The 16962-nt window shown below is 45.1% G+C and overlaps 1 protein-coding gene across 1 annotated transcript in view; it reads right to left on the minus strand.

Annotated features, from left to right (window-relative positions):
• Positions 1-2170: 2170 nt before the first annotated feature.
• Positions 2171-16962, minus strand: part of PROM2 (prominin 2) — a 28072-nt gene continuing 13280 nt past the window's right edge. Inside the window, exons 15-25 of the mRNA XM_043986920.1 lie at positions 16784-16868; positions 14109-14255; positions 10077-10148; positions 8871-8963; positions 8216-8269; positions 7842-7922; positions 7487-7555; positions 4952-5041; positions 4554-4660; positions 4127-4198; positions 2171-2675 (exon numbers count right to left, since the gene is read on the minus strand). Of these exons, the coding sequence (XP_043842855.1) occupies positions 4135-4198; positions 4554-4660; positions 4952-5041; positions 7487-7555; positions 7842-7922; positions 8216-8269; positions 8871-8963; positions 10077-10148; positions 14109-14255; positions 16784-16868 (862 nt within the window). The 3' untranslated portion in view covers positions 2171-2675; positions 4127-4134. The remainder of the gene's footprint in view (positions 2676-4126; positions 4199-4553; positions 4661-4951; positions 5042-7486; positions 7556-7841; positions 7923-8215; positions 8270-8870; positions 8964-10076; positions 10149-14108; positions 14256-16783; positions 16869-16962) is intronic.

Genomic DNA, 16962 nt, shown 5'->3' on the forward strand with positions numbered 1-16962 from the left:
AGATATTCTAGTCCAGGATCGATTTCAAATATTAGGCAACAATTTGTCCTATACCCCCTTAGTGTATAGCAGGTTATGTTACCTAAGAATGGAAACTCTTTGAGAGCAAAGACTGGGTGTTTTTTTCATTTTTGCCTTTTATCCCCTGTACCTAGAACAGTGACTTGTACATATTTAGGTTTTAAAAAAATGTTTGTTGTTGTTCATCCATTTTTGAAAAGGACCAAGAATATGATGTCCTAATATGCACATGGATTGAAGTGAGACAGAGCTGCACAAAACCATCAACCTCTCTCCTCCAAAGATTGTTGAATGAATGAATGAATGAGAGGAAGACATAGTGGATAGGACACTGGACTTGGAGTCAGGAAAATCTGAGTTCAAATCCTGTCTCAGACTGTGTGACCCTGGGTAAATCACTTCACTTCTCTGGGCCTTCATTTACATCTGTAAAAGGAAGGGGTTGGATTTAATGGTCTTTGAGGACCCTTGTAGCTCTAAATCTATGATCCTATGAATGTGTTAGAATCTTCTCTCTCTCTTAAACTGTAACCTCCAAAAGTAAAAAGATTGTATATTGTGCAAATCCTGCATTTTCCCCAAATAGGTAGTTTTTACTAATTTTTACCAATGTTTTGCATATGGTAGATAAGGGGGAATGGAACAAGCATTTATTAAGCACCTATTATGTGCCAGGCACTGTGCTAAGCACTTTACAAATATTATCTCATTTGATCCTCACAACAACCCTGGAAGGTATCATCATCCCCTTTTCACAGTTGAGGAAACTGAAGCAAAAAGAGTTAAGTGACTTGCCTAGGGTCACACAGCTAGTAAGAGACTGAAGCAGGATTTGAAATCAGATCTTCCTGACTCTAGGTCCAGCACATTATCCACTGCAGTACTTAGCTGTCTCCAATATGTATTTAATAACAATTCTGTCCTATTGTCCCTTTAACCCATCCATATGAGTTAGAAATGCCAGTATTTGGGCAAATAGTAAATGAACAAATCAAGTCGGGAAGCATTTCAACAAGAAAATATATCATTCAGAAAATATTGAGTCACAAAAGATAGAGAATCACAGCCAGAAGAGATATCAATATCGTTCATGAAAGCATGTGCGTACTAGCCCATGAGATATGGGACAATGATCTTGTAGGAGGTATTTGTGTGCAATGCAGATGGGGAACTGGAACATGTGAAACTTCACTTGGGGAAAATCAGCAAGGGAGGGGGCCTGTGGCCCAGCTGGGGTAGGGGTGAATCTTTGGAGGACATAGACACAGCACTCCCCATGGAGAAGAAGGGTACAAGCCCTCTCTGGGAGTAAGCACACCCCACTCCATGTCATTGCCTGGGACAAAGCCCCATCTTCTCCAGGCTAGTTCTAGCTTTGTTCAGGCTGTACAGTGGTTTTCATGATGAGCTATGACATTCCTAGGAACAGAGTCCCCAGAGGCTTCACTGCATATGCTAATATAAAAACCCACATGATTATGATAACAAGGACAAAAGTGACCTTGTGTTATGATTGAGGGGGGAGGGGGTGAAAGCAAAGCCATTTTATATTTTGTCTTCCCAACTAGACTATAAGCTTCACGAAGGCAGAGAACCAATCTTCTCTGTACACCCCCATGTGAGTACCTGGCATAGAGCTTTACATATAGTTCTTGTATGACCTTTGATAATGGATGACAAGGATGCTAGAATTTCAAGCTGGAAAGAACCTGAGAGATCATCTAATACTACCCTTTCATTTTATAGATGAGGAAACTGAGGCACACAGCTTGCCCCAAGATTACATAGCAAGTAAGTGTCAAGGTCTTTTAACTCTGTGCTCTTTTCCATAACACAATTTTTTTTTTGATGAGGCAACTGGGGTTAAGTGACTTGCCCAGGGTCACACAAGCTAGTTAATGTCAAGGGTCTGAGGCCAGATTTGAACCCAGTTCCTCCTGACTCCAGGGCTGGTGCTCTATCCATTGTACCCCCACAAAATTTGATAGTCCCAGGATGCCAGCACCGGGTGGTTTCCTGGACCTCAGGCACAGTCTTGAGATTCTGAACTCAGCAAACATTCACTTATGCAGAGCATAAGACTAAGAGGTGTGGCTCCAAGGACCCAAGACAGACTTAGGAAAGTGAAAACACTTTAATGGTTCAGAGGTACACCCACTACCCTCCTCCTCTACATTCCAGCTGCACATAGAGTCACACACTGGGTGGGTACAGGGAAGGGGAAAAGAAAGGAACAGGGGAGAGGAGGAAGGAGAGGGGAGGGAGGAAAAGGAAGGGAATGGCCCCCCGTCTCACGGCAAGAAGAAAAAACAAAACAAAACAAAACAAAACAAAACAGAAAAGAGCCAAAGGGCCTGAGCCCCACTTCAAATCCACCAGATCCCTTTTACTCTTGAGCAGTCTTGAAGGAAGACAGTCCACGGAAGCACCCCTCAGCCCAAGTCCAGGTCCCCTTCCAAGAAAGGGCTTACAGCAAAAGTGAGGGAGCAGCAAAGATTTAGTGTGGCAACCCAAAGACTGGCAGCTTCTTGGCTGGTGATACAGGAGTCAAGGATGACAGGGCTCCTCCCCTCTGAGATCAGCAGCTTGGACCTCACCCTCTGGCCGTGGGCAGGCGAGGGTAGTCTGGGCAAAAATCCAGGCCTTCCCAGAAGCTGCAAAGAGAACAGAGACTCATCAGGGCTGGACAGGGCTGGACTACCTAATTCTAGAGGCCTGGGCAGGGGAAGCTAAATTGGATGTCACTGTCCTCCACTCAGTCTCCTCCTTCCTTGATGAAAGCCCTGAACCTTCTAGTTATTTTCCCTTAATCTGGAAGGGAAAGAGGCTCCCACCTAGGGGCTGGTACTGTAAATCTGGACAATTGAGCAGATTAAAAGTGCAGGGGAGGGCAGCTAGGTGGCACAGTGGATAAAGCACTGGCCTTGGATTCAGGAGGACCTGAGTTCAAATCCAGCCTCAGACACTTGACACTTACTAGCTGTGTGACCCTGGGCAAGTCACTTAACCCTCATTGCCTCGCCAAAAAAAAAAAAAAAAAGTGCAGGGGAGAAGAGAGAGGGTCTTGGGACCAGAGGAGAGGTTTGTCCACGGGGAATCAATAGGAAAGACAGCAGGAGGGACTAGATAATGGTGGGAGCACTCAGGATGGGGAGCAAAGAAAGGGAGACATGCAGTGAGGTTATACATGGAGGAAGGGGGTGGGGTGAATGACAAGGGAGGCTTGTTGAAACCCTATCTGTCCTTCAAGGTTTGACTCTTGCCATTTCCTCCATGAAACCTTCCTTGTCTCCCCACTCCACTGAGCCAGAAGGGATCTCTCTGCATTTCATGTGCTGTGTTTCCACTTTGGGTGTGTACATACCTTGTTCCCCAAATAGATTTTAAACTCCATGGGGACAGGGACTGTATCATGTTCATTTGCATATCACCAGAGCCTAGCAGAGCACCTTGCAACACAGTTGATGTTTAATAAATGTTTGAATGGATGAATAAATGAATGGGGGCGGTGATAGATAGGACTGGTATAGAAGGGGGAGGAGAGTACAAGGGAGTACAAGGGAGCCAAAGAGAGAAGGGGACTGCTGAAGGAAAATGGAGGGGCAGCAATATTAAGATGAAGAAGGTAGTAAATGGGCACAAGTCTGAGAACCAAAAAGGGTACAGAAATTTCTAGTTTGGGGAAATTTCTAGGCTGAACTAATATGGTACACCGAAAAACTGATGGGTCCAAAATGGTGATGAAGATGAGCCAAGGAAACAGGGATTGATTTCACTCACAAAAACATAGACAAATCTTTTATTAAAGGCTAAAGATTGAGGGAGGAAGAGGTGAGTGGCTGAGTAGAGAAATCTTGAGTGGGGGCTCCTTAGCACTGGTTACAAAGCAAGGCTGGGGAAGACAAGGCTTCCCTGGAGCCTAAGACCCCCAAACTCCAGAGATGCCCTGGCAAACCCTCTTCTTTCTCTTCCTTCCTTCCTCCCCCCTCCCCCCACCCCATGGGACTTCAGTGCCAGGGAGGTGTGGTTCCTGTGATCCCTACTGCTCTCGGCTTCATTCTTCTAGGCTCCTCTCCCTGGCATACAGAGCAATCCTCCTCCTTACCCAAGATCCTACAGTTTCAGTGACGTGACTCTGGGGATGTGAAAAAGCTGGGTCTCCTCAGAGCTGGTAGAGCTGTGACCAGGAGAAGGATGTTAGGGAGGCTCATTCCCCTCCCTTCATCTCAGGGAGCCTAGGGACAAGAAGCTAGAGAGCCCTTTCCCCCCTTCCCTCCCCTTCCCCATGCCTTAGAATGGCAGACCTTGCCCTTGGGTGGGGTAAATGCAGTGGGAGGCCAAATGGGCCAGACCTATAGAAAACCTTTGTGACCCTGAGGGTCAGAGGGGGGTGTTGGTCTCTAAGAGTAAGACCTGTACGTCTTCCTGGGATATTTTAGGGCCATGACCAACTTCCATGACTAGAAGATGGTGGCCAAGCAAAATGATTCCTAGTGACCCTCCCTGATCCCAGGAGCTTATCAACCCCTCACCTTAAGCGTTTCCTGATGGGTCGGAAGTGCTTGGTGGTTTTGACTGCAAAGATGATGCTGGGGATAAGCAAGAAGGTGCACCAGGCCAGGCAGAACCAGAAGGCATTCTGAAATACACAGGCTCAGACAAGTGAGAAGTGTCCACTTCACCCCAGGGTCTGACCAAGAACAACTCTGCCAACTGGTGGGAGAGCCAGGGTGAGCTCTTCCTGGATGCAGATACCACAGAGAAAAATCTCCAAAGATATGAGGAGCCCATGGAGGGGAGGAGGCAGGGCTTGGAGTAGAGCCCAAAGAGCCATGCCAGATTGGGCTGTGTAGCCTCTGGGGTCCTTTCCAATTCAGAGATTCTGTTACCTCGCCACTCTCTTGATTTTATAGGGAAGAGGGCCACTTACCCAGGGATTAGCAATATGGTCACACAGGATCACCCGGCCATTGTCCAGTGCTCCAGACAGGGGTTGGCAAGTGGCAATATGCTCAGTGACCTGTGGAGGCAAAGCTACTGGAGGTAACTGTGGGGGGACCTGGATCCCCAGAGTTCTAGTCTTCTTCCCTTCTCCCTCTCTAATGCTCCTATAGGAAAAACCCTAGTGTCCACAGAAAAGTGTCCCTTTAAGAGGGGAGAGGGGATTCCCTAAGAAATGTCCAAAAGCCACTCTAAGATTAGGCAGAAAGTCAGTTCCAAGATTACCCTAAGGGGTCTTTGACATAAATTACTTTGGCTGAAGCTAGGGATTTCATCTCCTCTCCCAGGACCATTCCTGTCCTGAGACCCTAATCCAAAGATTGTACATCACAGCAACTTCCAAGGTGTCTCTCTGTCTCTTCCTTCCTCCTCTACTCCTACTCCTTGACAAACAACAACAACATATCACCACATACAAGTAAAACACAAATGCAGAGAGAGAGAGAGAGAGAGAAGGGAGAGATGGGCATTGGGGAAGACAAAGTCAAAAAATCAAAACCGTTCCTGCTCTCAAGAATTATGCTGTTGCTATTAAATATTGTATTCTCACACCCAAAATCTTCACCTGCCAAAATTCTAACCCATCCACAAGACCCATATCCAATGTCACTTCCTTCAAGGAGTCCTCTCTCATTCCCCAAACCAGAAGCAATCTCTCCCATTTTCGAGTTCCTAAGCCACTCGGTGCCACTCAGATTTATCTTTCACTGCTTAATATTATAGTTAATTGTATAATTATCTTCTCTCAATGCTTAGACAAGGACAGAGGCCATTCATCTTGTATCCCAGACAGCCCCTGGCATACCATAGCTACTACTTTGCATTTGTTGGGTAAGAGAATGACCATAAACACACATCCATAGAGGGACATGTGGAGTTCATAGGGCAAGAACATAGAGACACAAATAGGTGTAAACACATAAATATAGAAATGTGCATAGCCAGATAAAGACAAATGTAGATATGTAACGTATAATAATAGTTGATATGTCTATGTATTTTAAGGTTTGTAAAACACTTGCCATTATTGATTGCATTTGATATTACAACCCTATAGTTTAGGTACATTCTGCTGATATTATTATCCTCATTTTTTTTTTTTGGTGAGGCAATTGTAGTTAAGTGACTTGCCTAGGGTCACACAGTAAGTGTCAAGTGTCTGAGGCCGGATTTGAACTCAGGTACTCCTGACTCCAGGGCCGGTGCTCTATCCACTGCACCACCTAGCTGCCCCTATTATCCTCATTTTAAAGATGAGGAAACCGAGGCTGAGAGATGAAGTCATTTGCCCATAGTCCCACAACTAGTGAGTGTCAGAGACAGGATAAGAACCCAGTTCTCTCCTGACTCCAACTCCCATGTGTTTTCTGACATGCCAGATTGTCTCTCATGCGTAAACATATGTAAGCAGGCACATTGCCTGGTTTTCTGTTCAAAACAATATCTGTTAGGCATCTCCCGTCTGCCCATCACTGTGTCAGGTGCTATGTATGAGAAATAAGAAAACACACACTGTTTCTGTGCTCCAGAAGCTCACAGTGTTGGTTGAGGTGACAAGTCATCCACTATGAAATAGTGAGACAACAACCAGACACAGTGTGATTTGGGGGAAAGAGCTCCACACTGGGAGACCCCCCTCCCAATCCATCCACCCATGTCCTTTCTAGTTCTGGCTCTGCATCCTTCTACCTATGTGACTTTTGCCAAGTAATTTCCCATTTCTCTGGGTTTCTGTTTTCTCAGGTATAATACGAAGTGAGACTAAAACCATAATATTTAGAGCAGGAAGGACCTTTGAGGTCATCTTGTCTGACCCTCCTTGGACTCTGGAAGGAAAATGAGACATCAATAGGTCAAGTTACTTGCATAGACTCAAACCCAAGTGTTCTGTTTCCAAATCCAGGGCTCCTTACAGAGACTGAAGGCAAAGAGATGTGAAGACCCGAAGGATGCTTGAGAGGCAATGAATCAGTGAAGGGTTTGTGCAGAGAAGAGTAGGAAATAAGATTACACAGGTATCTTGGGGCAAACTACCTGGCCTTAAATGCAAAGCTAAGGAATATGGACTTGATCCTATAGACAGTGAGGGTCCACAGGAGGTTTGTGAGCATGTTCCAGGTCCTAGTGTCCCTCACTGCTAGTGGCCTCCATTTGATATTGACTTTCAATTATACTGTATCTATCTTATATGTACACTTTTTTTGGTATGTTGTCTCACCCCCTTGAATGTGAATTCCTTGAAGGCAAGGACTTTGGTTGGATATTTTGTGCTTTTGTTTGTTTCTTTGTTTCCCGGTACTTAGCCTAGTACCTGACACACAGTAAACATTTAATAAATGCTTTTTGACCAATTCACTTTCTGCTGAGAGAATAATCTGATGGCAGCACATGCATGGGTGAGGAAATGGAGATGGAGAGATTACTTCAGCAGTTATTACAAGCTGCCTCCGTCCCCGTTACTCACCATCTCTCTGGCCCAGTTCACGTATTGCATGAAGTATGCCACTTCTCGATTCAGGAAACAGTCACTTTCCTGTGCAGAAGAAAGGAGGCCTGTTTCTTAGAAGGATTTGAGAGAAAAGATGGGGAAGGACCCCTACCTTTAAACCCCATCTTCTCAAACATCCCAGTAGCTGCCCTGAGGAGCCAGGACTGAAGTAGGGATATAAGATTCCAGGGTGACAGGAAGAAGCTAGGATCTGTAAGTTGTATGCTCAGTACCAGGATGAGCCCCAGCCCCCCCCTTTTCCTCTTCTCCCTCCCCACCCCGTCCCTCTCAGCTTCAGGCCCCCTGCTCCTGACCTCTCTTTTTCACTCACATTCCTCAAGATCCAGTGAGCCCGGACAGGCAGCTCAGTTTTCAGGGAGCTCGAGTTAACCAGAGTTTCTGAAACCATCAGCTGTGGGGAGGCAGAGGGGCATAGATTGAGGGCAAGGAGCATTGTAGGCCTAGTTTCAGCCTGCTGACCCAGGAACCCACTCCTCCAGGGACATCTCCTTCACACCCCTCACTGTCTACCCCTGGGGAGGAGGAGCTCGCAGGTAATTTCCGCTTTCCCTCTTGGCTTTGCCTTGGAGCGACTGAAATCTCGGAGCTCCTTTTGGCCATTCCTGCCAATCAATCCCCGGGTGTCTTGGGGACAAGCAGGCACCCCAACCCATGGTCTCCATCCCCCGACCCCAGACACAGCACCTGGAGTTTTGAGGCAGATGCAGATAAGGCGCGGACACTACGGTTCAGTGTCACCTGTGTAGGAGAGAACGGGAGTGATGCCTTAGTAAGGGGAAGCAAGGGTGCAGTCAGTCAGTTGAGAAGTGTTTATTAAGCACTTACTATGTGCCTGCTAAGTACAGGGGCTACAAAGAAAAAATGAAGACAATCCCTGCCCTCAAGAAGTTTGCTTTCTAATGGGGAAGATGATTGCAATTTGCAAACAGCAAAACATACAAAATAGATAAAAGGCAACCTAGGAAGAAGAGCTGAAAGGACTTAGAAAAAGCTCTTGAGAAGGTGGGATTGGAGCAAAGGAAGCCAGGATACAGGGGAGGGGGAAAAGCATTCCAGGCAGAAGGGACAGCCTAGCCAAAGGCACAGAGTTCAGAGATGAAGTTTAGGATGCTCCAGGAACACCAAGACCAGTGCAACTGCACTGTGGAGCTCCAGGAGAAGGCTAAAGCATGACAGGACTAGAAAGGGAAGAAGGGGTCAGATGCTGAGGGACCTTAAATGCCAAATAGAAGATACCACATTTGTTCCTAAGGGTTTTTAGATTGCAGTCGTTTGAACCCAGCTTCATGCCTCCTGCCTCCCTCCCATTTCCCTCATCTCCCCAGGTCCCTGAACTCACCATATGGGTCTGCTGGGGGAGGATCTTCTCCTGGTAAAGATCCTGGAGGGCCTGAGCCTCCTGCTTGAGCTGCTGCCCCAGGGCAGGCTCCGTCTGGAGCGATCAGGAACAGAAGCCAGAGGAGTGGGATGGACCCAGGGCAGCAAGAAAGAAATAATAGCAATGTCGTTGCTGTTGTTCAATTGTTTTTCAGTTGTATCCAACTTTTCATGACCCCGTTTAGGGTTTGCTTGGTAAAGATACTGGAGTGCTTTGACATTTCCTTCTCCAGTTTTTTGATAGATGAGGAAACTGAGGCAAATAGGGTTAAGTGACTTGCCCAGGGTCACACAGTTGGTGTCTGAGGCCAGATTTGGACTCAGGAACATGAGTCTTCCTGATCCCAAGCTCAGTGCTCTATCCACCGCACCACCTAGATGTCCTTAATAATAGCAATATTAAGGGGCAGATAGTTGACGTAGTAGATAAAGCACCAGCACTAGATTCAGGAGGACCTGAGTTCAAATCTGGCCTCAGACACTTGACACTTACTAGCTGTGTGACCATGGGCAAGTTATGTAACCCTCATTGCCCTGTAATAATAATAATAATAATAATAAATAGCAATATTGTACATTTTTCCATTTTTCAAAGCACTTTTGAGCCTTATTATTTTGGCTGATCCTTACAATTTATGAGCTAGCTTAACCAGGGAATGGAATTCTCATTTGTCAGGTGAAGAAACTGAGGCTCAGAGATGGTAAAAAGATGGGTCCAACGTTATACAGCTATCTGTAGCAGACCCAAGATTAGATTCTCAGCATCCTTAGGAAAGTACCTTGAAAAGCCTCAATCCTAGCGCTTAAAAGACTCCTCTCCACTTCCCAGTCCTTAGTGGTCAGGGTACCATCAAATCCTAGGATTTAGACCTGGGGACATCAGAGATCATCTAACACACACCTCTCCTTTTATAGACAAAAGAATTGAAGCCAGAGAGGTAAGTGATTTATTTGAGGTCACACAAGTAGAAGTAGAGACGGGGGACTAAAACCTGAGTCTTCTAGCTCTAAATACAGAGTTCTTTCTTCTATTCCACCTTCCCCCAGCAAGTTTTATGACCCCAAGAAGCCAGTTCTCCCTGGTAGGGGAATTCTCCCCACCTACTTCCTAGGCATCCTCTTGACTCTACCCAAACCTTTATTCCCAGGACCCAGGCTCCTGACTTACCTGGGCTTCACCCAGCTTCTCCAACTCCTTGACTAGCTTCAAGACATCAACTTTGACCAATGGCTTCTGGAGCTGAAGGAACAGAGCAAGCAGGATAAGCTTGGGAGGAGCTCCCCACTCTATCTTCTCTCCTGCTCCCATGTCTAGTCTCTCTGAGACATTCTACTCTAACATTTGGACATCTTTGGAGTTAGCAATTTCCCAGCTGCTGTAAAACAGGCAGGCAAGAGTAGGAGTGGAGGCCCCGGATTGGGGCACTTCTATAACAAAGCTTATGGAATTAACATGATACTGGGACAGATAAAGAAGTTGCTTAGCTAGAAAAAGAGAAGACTGGAAGAAACAGGGTAACTACCTTCCAATATTTGCAGACTGTCATGTGAAAGAAAGATTAGACTTTTTCTGCTTGGTCCCAGAGGATGGCATTAGTAACAATGGGTTGAAGGCCTGGCCTTCCTTTCACAGCCAAACTCCTAGCTGTGAAAAAGCTGTCAGCATTTCACTTGACTTCACTTCCTCTTCTCTCACTCTCTTTTCCAGTCCTTACAATCTAGCCTTCAAAAATCACTGAACTGAAACTGCTCTCTCCAAGGTTACCAATGCTCCCTCTTAAAAAAAAATTAATGATATCTTTGGGAGTTTTTTAGATCACCTCCATTACTAAATAGATTCCTTTCCCTCTCCTTGCCTCCCCAGAAATAAGAATGCATCACTACTCATTTATCCTTCCTTTAAAAATGAAAAATCTAGACCTCTGACATCAATATAGGGAAATTCTGGCATGAAAATTCCCTCCACTGATACAGATAGTCAACTTGTCTGTCAGCTTATTATGGTCTTGAGAAATTGTTGAGCCCTGAGAAGTTGTGACATACTCATGGTCACACACAGTTAGTACAAGAAAAAGGCCAGGTCTTCCTGGCCCCAAGTCAACCTTCTATTCATCAGTTTGTTTACTTCTTCTTTTAATTTTTTTTTGAGGCAATTGGGGTTAAGTGACTTGCCCAGGGTCACACAGCTAGTACATGTTAAGTGTCTGATGTCGGATTTGAACTCAGGTCCTCCTGACTCTAGGGCCAGTGCTCTATCCACTGTGCCACCTAGCTGCCCCTCATTTACTTCTTTTAAGAGCAACCCCTCATTTCTACAAACTAGTGGCTTTTTCTCCGTCTCTCAGGAGAGCATCATAATGTCTCTTTGGCCTCTCTTCATGATCCCACATCACTGATGACCTCCCCTGGATATTCTCTCTGTCAAGTTTTCACAGCACTCTACTGTTCTGGTGGTTCTTCTAGCTCTCTGCCACTCCCCTTGAGCCTCTGCTACTGAGTGATCACCATTCACCTCCCACCACTCTATGTATGGGCACCCCAGGGCTCTGTCCTGGGTTCTCTTCTCTCTATGCTCTCTCAGTGAGTGATCTCATCAGCTCTCCTGGGTTCAACTTGTATCTCTGTGCAGATGATCCCCAAGATCTATATATCTAGCCTGCATTGCTCTCCTGAGGCCCAGTCCTGCATACATGAATGAGTGAATGAATGAATAAAGAAGCATTTATTAAGCACTTCCCTTCAAAGCTCTAAGGATGCAAATAGAAAAGCTCCCAAGGAGCTTGTAAAGGAAAGGAGATTGCTCTTTAATAGAGGAAGACAACACATTAAGAAAACAAAATTTCAGTTACAAGTCAGAAGCAATTCCCAGGGCTCTTGGACTCTGGGTCCTAGTTGTCTCCAGTGGCATCCAAGAGGAAGTAATGGTAGAGGAGAGGGAAGTAGAATGACCTGTCTGGTACATGCTGCCTCCTATCTCTCCCTCAGGAAGCCTGAATGTCCCATAGGCATCTGAAACTCAATATGTCCTAAACAAAACTAATTTTTTTTCACTCCTTTCTCCAAAAAGGAAAAGAAAAAAAAAAACCTCCTTTCTTCCTAATTGTTTTGCTTCTGTTAAGGAGGCCACTAGCCTTCTAGTTATTCACCCAGGTTTACAACCTCAGAGTCATCCTTGACTCTTCACTCTTCTTCACCACCACATCCAAGTTGGGGTGTCCAAGTCTAATTGATTTGATCTCTTCAACATCTCTCATCTCCATCCCCTTCTCTCCACTCATACAGACACCATACCAGTTCAGGCCTTTATCATCTCTTTCTAGGGCTATGCAACAGCCTCCTAACAGGCCTCCCTGCCTCCAGCCTCTACCCTCCCATCCATCCTTCACATAGTCACCAAACTGATATGCCTAAAGCACAAGTCTAATTATGTCACTGCCCTGCTTAAAATAATAATAACAACAATAATAATAATAATAAATCTTCTTTGGCTCCCAATTGTCTTGAGGATAAAATGCATTAAATACCTCTGTTTGACATTTAAAAACCTTTACAATCTGACTCCAGCCTGTCTTTTCAGGTTTTCTGAACATTACTTTCTTTTGCATACTCTATGTTCCTAGCAAACTGGCAGATTTTGTTCTTTCTACACAACAATCAATCTCCCACCTCCATGCCTTTGAACAGTCTATCTCTTGTGTCTGGAGTGCATTACCTCCTCACTCAGCCTCAAATTCCCAGCTTCCTTCAAGGCTCAGCTGCCGGTGGGGGGGGGGGGCGAGGTAGTAGCAGGCTCTCTGAGAAGTGGGGGAGGCCTGCCTGACTACCCTCAAGTGTCTACTGCTCTCTCCCCCGCAAATTACTTAGCATACATTTTAAATTTACTTATCTATATTAATGTTGTTTTTCCCAGTCAAATGAGGGCAAGGACTGTTTTTCTCTTGTCACTTTATCTCCAAAACTTAACTTGCAGAGGAGTAGATTTAGTTTAGACTTGACACAAGGCAAAACTTTTTTTTTAGGTTAAATATGTACAATCATGTAAAACACATTTCTACATTAGTCATGTTTTGAAAGAAGAATCAGAACAAAAGGGAAAAACCACAAGAAAGAAAAAACAAACAAACAAAAATCCCAACAACAAATAGAGTGAAACTAGTATTCATTGATCTGCATTCAAACTCAATAGTTCTCTTTCTGGGGGCGGAGAGCATTTTTCAAGGGAAAACTTATTAACAATTAGAGGTATCCCAAAGTGCAGTGGGCTACCCCTTTCTCACAGTCTCCCCCCCCTCCGGAAGTAATGAAGTTTGCCAGGCAGATTGACCATTTTTCCAAAGTGTAGAGAAGATGCTTATTCAGGTATGGGTTGGTCCCTCTCAACTCTGACATTCTGGGATTCAGATCAATATCCAGGAATGGGAGAGAATTTAGTAGAAGAAGCTTTTAGGTCTTCATGAGTATAACTGAAAAGGCTCCCTGGGCCTCAATTTTCTCGTCTCTAAATTGAGGCAATTGGGCCAGCTAATAGTAACAGCTCACATTTGCAGGGCTTTGTGGTTTACAAAGCACTTTTTTCCCCCACAATAACCCTGTAAGTTTGGTTTTGCAATTTTTATTAACAGCACTCTACAAATGAGTAAATCGGGGGCTCTGAGGCATAAAATTTGCCCAGGGTCACACCGGGCAAGCTAAAGATGTGCAATAGGATTCAAGCCAAGCTTTCATTAACTGCAAATCCTTTCTCTTATACCTCTTCACCAGGGGTGTCTCTCTGACGTGAAGCCTAAGAACTCTTGCAGTTCTTATATTCTAGGAGTTTACGTAACAGCATCTCAGACTAGATGAGGATGTCACAGGCCCATAGGGTGATGAACTCTGGGAAGGGACCTCAGAAGGTTGTCTAGTCCAGTCCCCCCCCCCTTTTTTTTAAGTGAGGCAATTGGGGTTAAGTGACTTGCCCAGAGTCACACAGCTAGTAAGTGTTAAGTCTGAGGCCGGATTTGAACTCAGGTCCTCCTGACTCCAGGGCTGGTGCTCTATCCACTGCACCATCTAGCTGCCTCCACCCCACCCCTTTTTTTTAATAGGTGAGGAAGGTGAGAACCAGAAATCTTTGGTCCAAGATCAGGTCAAGGTACTGAGGAGCTGAGGAGGTATCCCCAAGGGGAGTAGGTATATGCTGGGAGGGCAGCAGGCTAACCTGAGCAAGGAAGCTGGGATAGTCAATCTTCTCTATCCCGCTGCTCCTGAAGGCCTCCAGATCTCTCTTAGCAGCTTCATTCAGCAGGTCCAGGTCCTTTATATCGACTTTAAAGTTCCTCACCTCTTCCTGCAGCCGGGCAGTATACTAGGATAAGGAGAAACAGACATGTTGAGCCAGGACCAGCCCAAAGGCAACCAGGGAAAGAAGTGTTCTCTCTGACCTCCTCCTCCATCACATTCAGTTTGCCCAAATGTTGTATACCCATGCATTGTATGCCCTATCTATAGTGGGGTCCCAGCAGTGTCTCATGCTCTAGACATCTCTTTTTTCCTCTAGAATTAAACACAGACCTTTATTTCATTTATTCATTCATTCATTCATTCACTCATTCGTTCATTTATGTATTTATTTGGCCACCCATTTATTTTTTGTCTATTTATTTATTAATTCATCCATTTATGTGTTTGTTTGTTTGTTTTGGAGGCAAACAGGGTTAATTGACTTGTCCAGGGTCACACAGTAAGTGTTTGAGGTCAGATTGGAACTCAGATCCTCCTAACTCCAGGGTCATTGTGCCACCTAGCTGCCCCCAGACTTTTAAAGACCTTTCCAACTTTATTTTCTTGTTCATAATATACTACATATCCCTAAATGCATGATACAGTCCAACCAAACTGGTGATCTTGCTGTTCTTCACATATAACACACCATCTTCTGTCTCTGTACAAGTTATCCTAAGGCCTGGAACCCTCCCCCTCCCCCATCCCCACCTCTGAGAATCCCTAGTTTCTGTCAGGCCACTTCCAACATGAGCCTTCTCTGGATCCTCCCAATTGTTCATTAGTTCCCCCACATACAATTACCTTTTATTTACTATGTATATATTTATATGTAAACATGCTGCTTCCCCAGTAAAATATAAGCTCCCAGACATCAGGAACTACTTCATTTCTATCTTCATAGCCCCATTGCTTAGCTTACTAAGTGCTTGGGGATTGATTGATTTTTCTTCCCCTTGGAAAAAAGCAAACAAAAAAGTTGCTCTTTCTTAGGTTCCTCACTAGCTATTGGGAAGTTGCTTCCTTTGGGTCAGTCTCTTCCTTTCTGAGATCTTGTTTCCTCCTGTAGGAGCCTAGACCAGATCATTTCTAAGGTACTTTCCAAACCTAACAGTCTATAAATCTATAGCATTCATACAAATCAAGGTATCAGTTACTGTACTGGAAAGGAGAAGGAGGAAGACAAGGAGAAGAAAAACAAGAAGAATTGACTTCTATGTAGCACATGAAGATTTACAAAGTGCTTTACACATCTCACCTCCCTTTTGAGCTTCAAAATAACCCTGTGAGATAAGATACTACAGTTGTTACCATCCTTAGGTTACATATGAGGAAACCTAAGCTCAGAGAAGGTAACAAAGTGTTCGTATCCCATGGATAACATTTATTTAGTGCTTTATGGCCTACAAAGCATTTTACAGGTTAATTAATTTTTATAGAACCATATCATCCAAGAGCTGGGAGGAGCCAGTCTAAATCTCTCAGTTAATAGATGGAGAACAGAGGCCTTGTTGTTGTTCAGTCACGTCCATCTCTTTGTGACCCCATGGACCATAGCATGCTAATGCTGTTCATGGTGTTTTCTCGGCAAAAATACTAGAATAGTTTGCCATTTCTTTTCCCAGTGGATTAAAGCAAACAGAGGCTAAGTGACTTGCTCAGGGTCACAGAGCTAGTAAGTGTCTGAGTCCAAATTCAAACTCAGGTCTTGCTGACTCCTGCACTATCCACTGAGCCACCCAGCTGAAAGGTTAGCCTAAATCTCTCAGTTAATAGATGGAGAACAGAAGCCTAGAGAGGCTCTGTAATTTGCCTAATATCACACAGCCAGAACAGGGTAGGGAAAAGAAGGCAGGACTTCTGACTTCCAGTTTTGTCATCTGTAAGAACTCTCAGGTCCCTTTCTTGGGACCTGGCTGGTAGCTTAGATCCTCCTGTTCTTTTAGAATATTTTGCCCCTAAACACAGAAGGAAACTCATCGGAAGGAAGCGCAGTAACCCCTTTGCTCTCCATTCTGCACCTGGCCCACAGCCATGTAATTGAAGTCATATGATATGAATGCATGAAAGGACCTTAGAATAATATGCCATCATTTATATAGTGCTTCAGAATTGACAAAGTGCTTTATGTATATTATTTTCTTTGATCTTTAGAGATAATCTACACCAATCCTCATTTTATAAGTGAGGAAGATTAGGTTCAGAGAGGGAGAACTGCCCAAGGTCCCCCAGATAGTAATTGGCAAGAGCTGGGTTAGCTTGACTCCTACCTGTTCAACCACAGCCCTTGTCTCCCTCCTCCTTGTGCCCCTTAGGTTGCTCCTCCCCCTCCCCTAACCATAGCCAACCTCTGGCTGTGCAGTCCTTACCCTAGTTGCATTGCAGCTGGGGGCCTGGTTACCTGTGGCCCAGGTCCTATCTCAGGCATGAGGGCTGAATTCAGAGAGGTCATCTCTGAATGGGGCCCCACTGCTGACTCCCATTGGCTACTGACTGCCTGACCTCAGAGCCTGAAGACAAGACAAGATCAAGACTCCAGGACAGAGGGGGTCAGGATCCTGCTGCGCCGGTTTTTAGAGGTGGCCAACTTGTGGTTCTTTTCAAGTTTCTTACCTTATTGATATCCAGGTGCTTTTCTGGGTCATAGGAGCCATTAAGCTGTAGGACCTTCCAGAGAGCAGCTCCGTCCTTACACTGCCTAGAGAGCAGCAAGGAATCAGGGTGGGGCCGACCTTCCCCTTGACCTCTTCCTCTGTTTCCTACATCTCTCTCTCCTCCCCAGCCCTGAGAAG

The sequence above is a fragment of the Dromiciops gliroides genome, chromosome 2, assembly GCF_019393635.1.
Source record: "Dromiciops gliroides isolate mDroGli1 chromosome 2, mDroGli1.pri, whole genome shotgun sequence".
NCBI classification, from domain to species: domain Eukaryota; kingdom Metazoa; phylum Chordata; class Mammalia; order Microbiotheria; family Microbiotheriidae; genus Dromiciops; species Dromiciops gliroides.